This window comes from Ictalurus furcatus, chromosome 9 (assembly GCF_023375685.1).
Source record: "Ictalurus furcatus strain D&B chromosome 9, Billie_1.0, whole genome shotgun sequence".
In the NCBI taxonomy this organism is placed as follows: domain Eukaryota; kingdom Metazoa; phylum Chordata; class Actinopteri; order Siluriformes; family Ictaluridae; genus Ictalurus; species Ictalurus furcatus.
In genome coordinates, this window is record NC_071263.1 from 15,410,920 (window position 1) to 15,422,601 (window position 11,682).

At 39.5% G+C, this 11,682-nt stretch overlaps 1 protein-coding gene across 2 annotated transcripts in view; it reads right to left on the bottom strand.

Annotated features, from left to right (window-relative positions):
* The window catches only part of znf106a (zinc finger protein 106a), a 20,426-nt gene extending 9,369 nt beyond the window's left edge, over window positions 1–11,057 (bottom strand). The window contains exons 1-10 of one of the 2 annotated variants that reach the window (XM_053633543.1): window positions 11,006–11,057; window positions 8,614–8,708; window positions 7,865–7,926; window positions 4,784–4,978; window positions 1,736–3,595; window positions 1,173–1,614; window positions 831–900; window positions 583–737; window positions 422–482; window positions 11–328 (exon numbers count right to left, since the gene is read on the bottom strand). In XM_053633543.1, the coding sequence (XP_053489518.1) occupies window positions 11–328; window positions 422–482; window positions 583–737; window positions 831–900; window positions 1,173–1,614; window positions 1,736–3,595; window positions 4,784–4,978; window positions 7,865–7,926; window positions 8,614–8,667 (3,217 nt within the window). In that variant the 5' untranslated portion in view covers window positions 8,668–8,708; window positions 11,006–11,057. Of the gene's footprint in view, window positions 1–10; window positions 329–421; window positions 483–582; window positions 738–830; window positions 901–1,172; window positions 1,615–1,735; window positions 3,596–4,783; window positions 4,979–7,864; window positions 7,927–8,613; window positions 8,709–10,916; window positions 10,937–11,005 lie in introns of those variants that run through there. The other variant, XM_053633544.1, reaches the window with a different exon arrangement.
* Between the last annotated feature and the right edge of the window lie 625 nt (window positions 11,058–11,682).

The window sequence follows — 11,682 nt, forward strand, 5'->3', positions numbered from 1 at the left end:
GAAACTTTACCTAAACTGACAGGTTCCACACCAATCTCAGTGGCAGCAGCAGCTGCTGATTGCTCTGGTGTGGTACTGTGAGGGCCAGAAAGTGGGTCGTCTGTAGGCTCTTGTGTTGGGCTGACATTCACGGGTGACAGACGCTCCCGTTTGATAATAAAAACAGGTGGGCTAGAGGCAGGTGATGGTGAGAGGATGGAAGACGTAGTAGCTGGATTACTGGGCTTAACAGTATGATCAGGCAAGGCCAGAGAGTACAATGGCAGAATTGGTGCAGTGGTCAGGTTCTCATCACAGTTTCTTGTAATTGGTGGAGAATCAGAAACTCCTAAAAATAAAGCAGAAAATATTTTTCCTAAGACTACGTTTACAATTTTTCACAATTCTGACACTTTGCTAAATATTCTTTCAATTTTTGTACCTTGTAACTCTTGCAGAATTTCTATACGCTTGGTCCTCAAGGAACTCATCTCTGTGGTTACCTAGGGAGTAGTTATATGATTAGAAATTAGATTATCTACATGAAAAAGAATTTAACCTAATGAACAAAAACATTGGCGCTGCTCACTCATCAGAACTAACCTGCTGTTTGACCATTAGCAGACGCTGCACTTCCATATAGGCAGATTGAAGGGCTGATCGAGCCTGGATCAAATTGTTATCCACTGCCTGTAGAGAGCTACTCAGTTCTTCCTCTCGCAAAGAAACCGCCAACAACTCGTCCAACTGAGAGTGTTCTACACAGCACAATGCAAGAAAACACATTATAACACGGTACAGAAAAAAAAAAAAAATTCTAAGCCTTGAACCTAAAATAATTAAACACTTACCTTTCTTAGGTTTGATTTTCAACCTCTTGTTTTTCCTCTCTGAATTAGGAATTTCAGGGGATGCCACATCCTGAAAACCCCCCCCCATCTCATCAGATTACACTTACAGTTTTACACAGATTTACACATTACACTTCTGTATCTGTTCATGAAATGTTCATGGATCTGTTCATGAAATGAAAAAGACTACAAATTCACTGCCAACTTAATGTTATGTAAAAAAAATTATGATGAAATACATTTTAGGGCAGAGCTTGGCTGTAATAGTGATGACTGAGGCAGAACCTAATAATACACTGTCAGCCTTTAAACATTGCCACTAGAAAAAGAAAAATCACTCACCCCGACTGCTCTGCGTTTCTTCCTTCCATTCAGCTCAGCGCTTGACATGCAACTACTCTCCCCATCCACAGGCTCTATGTCCTGGTCAGCCTTTTGTACCTCCATTTCCTTCGTGTGCTCTTTGGCCTGGGCTATGCCCTCACTATCCCTTTGATCATCACAATCCTCCTCCATAGGTGAATGAACAGCCTGAAGCCCTGGCTTGGCACTATCTTGTAACTTCATGACAGAAGTTGGTTCTGCAGCTCTGAGGAGTGAACAGGATGTTGTGGTGCCATGGGTGACCACACTACTTTCTGACATGCTGCGTTTACGTGGAAGTACAGATACTGGGCTAAAGTCAGCTATAGAGTCCCATTGGAAGCCCTCACAAAGAGGACCATCATCATCTTCCATGTGGGTTGCACCCTCAGGTTCATTTGGTACCATCTCTATTCCAAACCTGACCAAAGACAGATGCATGTAGTTAGCATGTGATTAAATTGGTTTTGTGGTGTTCACTGTTTTTATGTTGATATTTGTACTCAAAAACTGTAAGGCAAACAAAAGCAAACAGATTTTACCTTGGCAAACCCTTGCCCTGCTGCTGTTTCTTGCGATGGACCTCCTGATATACCTGGTCCCAGTTGACATTTCTTCTGGAGGCAGAAGAGCTTATTAGCTGCCGCAGAGTGGGCTTCAGGCCATTGTCCTTCTCACTCTCACGTGCGCCACTTACATTCCTGAAACGCCGTGCAATGTTCAGGTTGGGCTCATGGGCAACTCCTTTGCCTTTGCTGCCGATGTGCCGGTTCAGGTCCCGCTTGAGACTGGCAGGCAGGGCAAGCTTTTTCAGAGAAGGCACAGAGCATCCAGTCGTGGTAAGAGAGTGGCTGGTGCGGCTGCCCTCGCTGTCAGAGATTATGCCTACATCCATAGCTTGTATTCCCTGATCTCGGACAAGATCTTCTTCCCTTTCTGCACATTCCTCCTCATCTTCCCGGTCCATGGTGGAGGTGCTGACCTGCAGCGATTGCAGAGACAGCACATTGATGTCTTTTGTTGAGCATCCACCCTGCACAGCAATCACGGTTCTGAGGGACTGCCATTCTTTCCTTCTTCCATTGTGCTCCTCTTCTTTCCTTCTTCCATGGTGCTCATCTGATTTCCGCTTACTTGTACAGTGTCCTTTTTCACTGCTCAGCTTTGAACCTTCCATCAACTCGTTTTCTTGGATATGCAGCTCAGCATCTTTGAGGTAATCCTCTGTGGCAGACGTTTCTACTGATGTTTGTTTATTCAAAAGGTTCTCCTTTGCTTTGCGCAGCATTTCAGAAAGCAGATGTTCCTGCTCTTGGCCAATGGAAACATCTAGAGGGGACTGGGAACCTGAATGAGAATGCTTTGAAGCTTTAGAGTTAACTGAGTCTTGACTTGATGTTCGTTTGAGATTAGTCACTGAACCAGTGTTAGCAGTGACCCTTTTTTCCGAATGCTTGGGGGGTCTCTCAAGTCTCTGAGTATGTAAAGGCAAGGAAGAAGAGGGTGCAGATTGGTGACTCAGTCTCTGTGTTTTCCCACTGCTTTCATTTTTCTTATCGGGACATGTGCTTTGCTTTCTGTACTCTTTCTCATATTCTTGCTGGGGTTTAGAGCATTCAAGATGGCTGCTCCCAAGATCCGTTTGTGACCGTCCCTCCAAGCTTTTGGTGCTTGCATTCAAACTTTTTTTGTTACTGTGCTCAGGAGAGTCAAAATTCACCTTATCTGAAGCAGGCTCGATATCACTTTGAGATAAGGAATCTCCAAGCAAAGCTGGAGGATACGGTGCCCAACGGTGGTTCTTGTCAGACTTACCCTTGCCCTTTCCAGGATCGTTTTCTCCACAACCTTCCTGTCTTTGGTGGCACTTTTTCTGGCTCTCAGTACTGTGATGTGGTTTCTGGTGGTGATGTGGCCTAGATGATGCAGTGCAATGATTCACTTTGGACTGCTGCCAGTGCAAGTCATTTGGTCTCTCAAAGTTCCCTCTGTTGCCTTCTTTGTTGGACCAGGATGACTGGTTTCTCTGCTGTTGAGAGCAACCTGCATAGGTGCCCTGTCTTCCTCTCCAGTAGTTTCCCCTACTGTGTAAGCTACCGCCTCGTCCATCTAAGGATTCCCATCTCTGCAAGTCAGGGGGCCCTTCAGCATGCCAAGTGGCGCTCCTAATCTGCCATCTGTTCCAGTTGTCACGATTATGCTCGGGCCCCCTACGTGGTTCTTGCAAGTTGGTATTTAACCCGCTTCTTGAGGACAAGGGAAAGTTGGAGAATCTCGGGCCCCAAGAGCCACTTTGCTGGTGGTGCCACTGTTTGTGTTTGTGCCACTGTTCCTTAATCTCTTGCCACTTTCTCATGGCCTCTTGTTCCTCTTTGGCCCTCCTCAAAGCAGCTTCCTCTTGTCTGAGGAAAGCCAATATTAATATTAAACCAGACACATTAATGTGCACACTTTTTAACCATTCATAAATCATTACGAACTATGAGTTTTCTTTGCATCACATAAGTAGCAAATTAAACACACATAACATGTTCTATGTTCTGCAGATAAAAATTTGCGACAAGGACGAGTCAAATATAGTGAAATGAAAAGCTCCTCAAGTTGTCCTTACAAAGAAGGACTTAATGATAACTAAGTTACGAGCTATGATTTTGCACGTGACAGGAAGTCAGACGCAAGGCAACAGTCACTTGCCTAGCACCCCGCACCTGCCACTCCTCCAGTAACACTACAGTACATGCAATACAATATTTATCACTCACCCTTTAAACTACTACCCTTAAAACACTAAATGTGCCCACAGCAATAGTATGTTATCAGCTAATTATTTGCTGGCTTTAGCAAAATTCATTCTCAATTCAATCACCTGAATGTGTTAAAAACAATCTGCTCTACCTTGAGTTTTGTTTGGCAAAGGCGACAAAGAGTGAATATGTAAATATTTTTGATTTATTGGCTACAGTTATTCAATGAAACTATTCAATGAAAGCACAAACTTGAATGAACAACTGCTGCTTACTAAAGTATCACAAAGCTTCATTAACTCTGATCTAACAAAATAATTCTCCATTCACTTTCTGACCATTTAGTTCAGGTGTATCACGCACTGTTTGGTTACTTTATTGCAAGATAAATATCAGCATTTTGAGAATTATGGGGTCTCAGTTTACATGTTTGGTTATTCATTGACTGCGGTACATAATCTGTTCTAGTTGGCCAGAGTGAAGGGAAAGGGTGAGTGAGAGTGAGCACTGATGACTGATTTAGGCTTGATGATACATGACTCCATCTTGTAGTTCAGTTTAAAATAGAGCTAAACATATGTAGGACATGAATATGTATATAAAACAATTTTTTTAAAGAACTAAATGAATATTTTGAGTTAATTCAGACTACTGATCCTGTCCAAGAACAGTCAGTACATTTTGATACATAATCTATACTATGCCAAAACACCTGAGTTAATGGAATGCCTCAAAGAAAGGCCAAAAATATTTACTGTGCTAAATGCCCTCATAGCATACCTGGTCCTAAATAGTCATAAATTATTAACTAATTGCAGGGATCCAGTTATACATAAACAACTTTACCTGATGAACTCTTTTCGTTTTTCAATGAGCTCCACCATCTCTTTATCAAAGTAGTCCTCATTCTGGTCTGCTTTAGATATCTGGTGGTCATGGGCTTCCACACGCTGCTTGTGCATGGAGCTGGAGATGTGATCTGCATACTCTGTCAGGCTTACCACAGTGACCCCACATGCCCGGCACTCGTGCCCACAGTCCCTGGGAAGGAGAGGGGACAGTGGCCGATGAATGCTACCCTCAGGCATGGCTAACTGCTTGCAAAAGTGGATGCCAGGTGGCTGGAGGACAACTTAGGCCTTGACTTTTCTTTCCGGCTAATCTTGGGAAAGAAGCATAGCCTTATGCTTCTGAAGAAAAAGAGAGAGAACTTCCCCAAACGTAAAAATAATCAAAATAATTTTTTTTAAAAAATCCAATGAAATAAAAAAAAAAATCACTTTAAATGATCAGGAGGCAAACTGACTTATTCTTGTGCTAATGTACCAAAAACATAAAGAAAAACAGCTGAATCTTCCTGATCTTGTAGGAGGTTTTCAAAGCTTCATTTCATGCTTGGAGAAGCATGGATATGGGAAGGTGCCTCTGGCAAGAAGTGGGCCTTTGTCATGATGTTTTCGCCACCAGAAATGGAGCCTGGAGCTCACGAGAGGCCAGCACCCTCTCTGTTGCAGCCGTGCCCTCGCACGCCGTCACGATGGTGTCTGCTGCGCTCTGCAGTGAACGCCTAACAAGCAGACCACTTTAGTTTCTGCACTCCCACACCCTCCCTCCCTGTCTCTCTCTCATTTCTTAGTTCTGAAGCGCAGCACCAGGGTGGGTCTCTCCAGCATTTGCTGTAATATGAGCTGCAGGCAGCTGTCTGTAGCAAACCCCCACTCCCTACCACAGCTCCACTCCCAAATGCCAGGCTTGTGAGCTAAAAGAGAGTTGTCTTACAGACAATTGACCTATCCCACCAAAAACTGGGTCAGGGCAGAGTGCCATTAAAACAGTACTGAAGATTTATCAGGCTAAAGACTGTGCACTTAAAAAATAAAAAAAAACAACCCATAAGTTATTTACTATCCCTTTAAATCTGTTTCTTTACTCTGTAAGGAAACTTCACACATGCAGTTACATATTATATTTTAAAATAGTTATGCACAAATTTGCAGAAAACAATAACAAAGTGGTATTTGTGTTTTAGCCAGAGTGTCATTTTCTCAAGGTCATTTGCTTTTCCTCTGTTCCAGTCTCACTTTTCACATTCCAGTGGTCTACATAACAGTCACATGAGGGACACTGTTGCTCTGTGCTGGTCTTGCGTGTCGATTCCAAAGTGCCTATATATATATATATATTCTTGTGCTATGGCAGCCGCTTCAGTTTGTCCTTTTGGAGACAACACGTGCCTAACTACAGTTACCACCAACTACAACAAGCTTTTTCCATGCCACATGTAAAGAATAACAAAAGGACTAAGTAAAATATTCAGTACCCATAAGATGTATAGTCAACCCCAGAATTATTGCCATCCTAATGTAAATGAAGAAAAATTAACACCACATGCAATATGGTATTTTAACCTTAAAAATAACCTTAACGATATGGTTAATTATGTTTTACAGTGTTTTACTGAAAAATACATAAATAAAAGTATGTATTTTCAAGAATACAGACAGCTCCAGAATTATTTTCACCCTTGATAAAGATGGATAAAAAAAGGTATTAACATAATCGCACAGTAGACATATAAATCTAACACAACTGTCTGTCACAATTATTGGCACTGTTAGAAATTCTTGTGAACAAAATGATATCTAAAGCATGCTCCCATGAAGCCAAATTCCCTTAGTCATACATCAACAAGGGGACGTTTATAGAATACACACATGAAATTAGACAAAGGTGTGCTGAACTTCATAAATCAAGCAATGCATAAACAAGGCGTCAACAGAAGGACAATACAATTTTGGTTAGACCTTATTGAGGCTCTACCAGACCTTTTGAGATTTTAATTGTACTTGGTACCCCTCTGTATGTTACTTTGGTTATGAGTATTATTATGGGTGTTTTGTCGATAATAATGACTTTTTTCTTCTTTTTCATTTCATGATTCTGGGCAGATTTTGGACTTTGTTGTACATATAATTTTTCTAAAAAAAATATATAAAAAAAATGAGTCACAAAAAAAAGCAACGCATAAATAAAATAGCTTCCAGCAGAACAATGATCCAATTCATACATCTAAATCCACATAAAATGCCTCAGCGTCCACAGAATCAAGCTTTTGACATGGCCATCCCAGTCCCCTGACCGGAACCCCTTTGAAAACTGTGGGGTGAGCAGAAAAGGACAATCCATAAGACAGTACTTAGGACCCTGGAGGATCTGGAGAGACTATATATTATATGTACTATGTGTATAGGGAGTCTCCTCTCTGCTCTGCATTCTCAAATCTGATCAAACACTATAGGAGAAGACTCAGGATAGGTGGACAGTGAATGCAGTCAGGTTCTTAATGTTCACAATCCTTTAAATATTTTTGTTTCTCAGATGGCGAATTTGTGTCCACTGTAGCACCCAGTTTGCGTTTCACAGCAGATGCAGGATACAAATTCATTGCAGTAAAACTGTTTTAGCAATTTATATTCACCTGACATTAAGTAACGATGCTCTGGTTATTAAAAATAACTAAAATCAACAAGGTAAAAACTCTTTGCATAAAAACTCCACTTGGCTTCTAATGGATAATTTTATCAATTTACCAATATTTGCTGCGGGAATAAACATTGTACATTTTGTTGTTTTTGAGAGAAAATACCATTAACTAAAAAAGATCATGAGTGATTTTGTCTTAGAAGAATGTTTCTTCAATTACCTGAGTGAAAATTGTCACTGTGTGTGATGCTTTCTTTAGTACAATAATTTCCCCCATTAACTTAAAGGCTGCCAATATTCATGGAGTTGACTGCAAACGTAATTTAAGCATACAGGGCAAAAAACAAACCCTCATTCATTATAGCTATCTGGAAGAAGTATATACAATATTCGTTGCCGTGTGAAACTCCTGACATGACACAGTATAAAAATGCAGTCACTCACCGGCCTTTAAGGTTCTCCAGCTCCCGATGATGCAGCATACTTCTCATATGCTCATTCATCTCCTTTTGGGGAAAACAGGAGACATCAGGAAAAGGTCAGAACTTAATAAAGCTTTAGCTTCAGCTGGTCTATACCCAGCTGCTTTATTTAAAACAGACGTCCAGATCATTTAGAAAACTTTACACAGCTGGAGTGGATGTGTGGAAAAACTGGTTGATGATGTAATTCATACAGATGGGTGAGCAAATTAAAGCAAAAACCAACAGAAGGCGTCTTATTATTAAGTCTCTGGAACTGTACTGGACAGATGAACATAATTCTTCCAAATGATATTTTCACTGTCAGTGTTTTGATTATGATGTTAGAGAGCGCTAACATGTCTGTATAAAATCTCCCATAAGTTCAACTGTATTAAGACCTGGTGACTGCAAAGGCCACAGTATGTGATTTAGAGAGACTAGAAATGTTTCATCATAAAGGTGATCAATCTGAATAACTTTGTATTGATTTGAAGTGACTCTTCCCTCTAAGGAGACAAGTAGATCCAAAACATACCAGCAAAATACCTCTAATAGCATAACGGATACACTGGTTTATCTTTTAATTTGTCACCCATCTGTTCATGTGAAATTGAACCACTTAAATGTTAGAAATTCAAAAATAGCTTGTTCATCTCATTAACTTAATCACAGGTAGGTATTATCTATGGGGATGGGAAAGAAGATGCACAAATAAGAAGCTAGCATCACCTGTCTGGAGTTGTAGACGATGTCACACAAAATGCAGGTCTGGGTTTTCCCCATGATGGTGGCGATAGTCTATTTTAGCCCATAACAGATATGTGCTGCATATATGGAAAGATGAAATTATGTTAATAACATATAAAATTGTCTGAGCAAAAGCAAGCTGTTAAATTGTAAGTACCCGCAGTTATTATTAGGTCACACTACTTTTCAAATATTTGCATTTACAGTGGTTATACAAGGTATTAGTAATGGTTAGCTCGAAGTAAACAAATTCAAGGAAAGGAGCCCGTTCTCAGTCTTCTGCTTGTACAGCAAATACTATGACTTATTTATCTACCTAATTATACATCAACACATTCAACACATGTATAAGGAGTCAGCTCAGACTTAGAATACACGGCACTATGCATGAAGCTGGAAAGGCTTCAAGAGGTCAGTGTCTCAAGCACCACTGCCAGCATAAATGTCATGGTAGTGTACGCTGCTCACTGGGCTAAATGCAGATCACTACTGTGTCTGGGCAAGTTTAATACCCTGGAGTGTGTTCTGGAAAACTCCTCAAACGGCAGGTCACACGGTGCCCGTTACAGCATAAATACACCCAACACTCAATGTACCACATGACCTCTCATCTAGTCCTGAAGTTTTAATTTCTCCATGAGTCACAAGAAGGCAAAACGTTTTGAAATAAAATAAAAAATGCCAAGTTATTAAAGATATACCACTCTGATACAGAGTATCTGTATTGGGACTGATACAAGCTGAAAATGCTGGATCGCAATAGGATCTGATTCACAACATATTTTATTATGTGAATGCATGCAAGGTTGAATGACACGCCACACATATCGTGTGTGAACACACAAGTAGTTTTAAAGCACACTGCCATTTGATCTCTAAAGTTTCACGTAACTAATTTACAGACCTTTGCAGAGAGACGTTCGATTACTAAGAGGATGTCAGTATCAGATAAGTAACACGTATCATCCGATGCTCAGAGCTCAGATACTGGCATTATATATATTTTTTTAAATTGAAAAAGTTCAAAAGATATGTTCCTAAACAGAAATTGTAATAAATCAGAAACACAGGATATAATTTGCCAAGCCTGCAACAGATATTTAGAGCCATCATTATTCTCCTTACCCTTTTATTCCAGAGTGTCTAATCTATTGTATGTGACTTATGTTAAATGCGTTGTATAATATGCTCAGATCTGTTTGGAGTTTTTATCGTTATTAAACATCAAATTTACTCAGGGAAACTTGTCTTTTATATATATGTATGTATATGTATATATATTATATATATTGAAGTGTAGGTTAGAGGGGACATATTCTGTGTCACTACTGTGAGTTAATAATAAAAATCACACTGTTATAAATGTGTAGTTTTGTGCAATAGCTTTATTCTGCACTTCTAGTCTTCTGTAAACACACCCAGTAACCAGAGAGAAGGTCACTGTGAATATTTTGGCATATATTCAGTCCTTACACATTGATTATCAAAGGAGAAAGGGGTAAACATCCTCATTTGACCTCTTCAGTGCTACACTGAGAATAAGGGTCGAAATCAGTGTAAAGGTGTGTAACCTGGAACGTTAACAACAATAATAATAACAATAATAATAATCCAATATAAGGGAAATGTAATGTAATCTCTGTCTCGAGACGTGATCTTACTCAGAGCTCTCTCTTCTACAGCATGATGGGAAACTTATATAATGATAAAATCATGACGGAAATGAAAACACCAGCTTTAAGATGTTGTTAGCTTTAGGCATTATAGCTGTTACTCCAAAGAGAAGTAGATGATAAAGACAACTATTAAATATTAATTTTTACGCCTGGAGAGTGATAATTAATTGATTTTTAAATTCTAATAGTGCACATCTTTTTTTTTGTTTAACTGATGGAGATCTGACCGATTTTGCATTAACTAACATGAAGTTATATTAAATAAGAGAGTTTATTACACGCCCACTTCTACGCAATAATAACCCGAGATGCACTCTACATACTACTGAGCTATGTAGTAAAGCTAATGCTACACTGAGAATATAAACACCAGGTTAGCTACTTATCTAGATAAATAAAATTCAAAATAAGCCGATTCAAAAAAAGAAAGGAGAAGCCCATACCATGTAAACAAGCTAAATCAAATTTGCGAAATGTACGAGGTTTTAGTCAAAACTAGGTTATAGCGAATAATACCGCTAGCTCCCTGAACAAACATTGTGCATCTTAGCCAACCGGAACTGCACGCGCGACAAACACGCGGATGAGATGATAGCTTTTCATAAATACCTCTTAATTTAAGCGGAGTTTACACTTCGTCTGAATTCGCATTTGTTTATTTTAAAAACTTTTTTTGCCCATAATAAACGCTCACCTACCCCGAGATGTGTTTCTTTTTCTTTTTCTTTAATGTCCACCAAACACACAGCTTTCAAAATAACAGTCCCTAAATAAAAGTTTTAAAGACGCACTCGACAAACACGGTTTGATGAAAGTGCTTTAAAAGCGTGTGAACTTAGTAATCTGAATCAGATGTAAACTTAAGCAGTCATAAAGCACAGCTAATGGTGTTAAGTTTTCCTTTCTCTTATTTACTGTTGAATGAAAGAATGTGTACAAATCCATATTGTCTTAATACAAATTGTAAATTCAACATTGTGTGTGTTCACGGGATTGCATGGAATCACATAAGTACTCTTTACATGTCACAGGAACATCTTTGTTTGTCACTGACCAAATAACGTATGTCAGCCAAATAAATGTTTGCTGTTTTAAAATGGACAGTCATACAAGTACAGAAATAGTAACAGACAAAACAGAAACATAATACATTTCCCCTTTCTCATTGTTTAAAATCAAGCAGCTCTCCGAGCACATTTCAAATTATGTTGCAACTGGATTTGGTCACAAATAACAATGAGAGTCACAATAATCTCGACAACAGTGACACACTAATAATAACAACAGATTCTTTGCTTTCAGAGATCCAGCCCTAAATCCATGTTGTATTTGCTGCATAGACGACTGAAATAAGATGACGCAGCATCTAGCATGA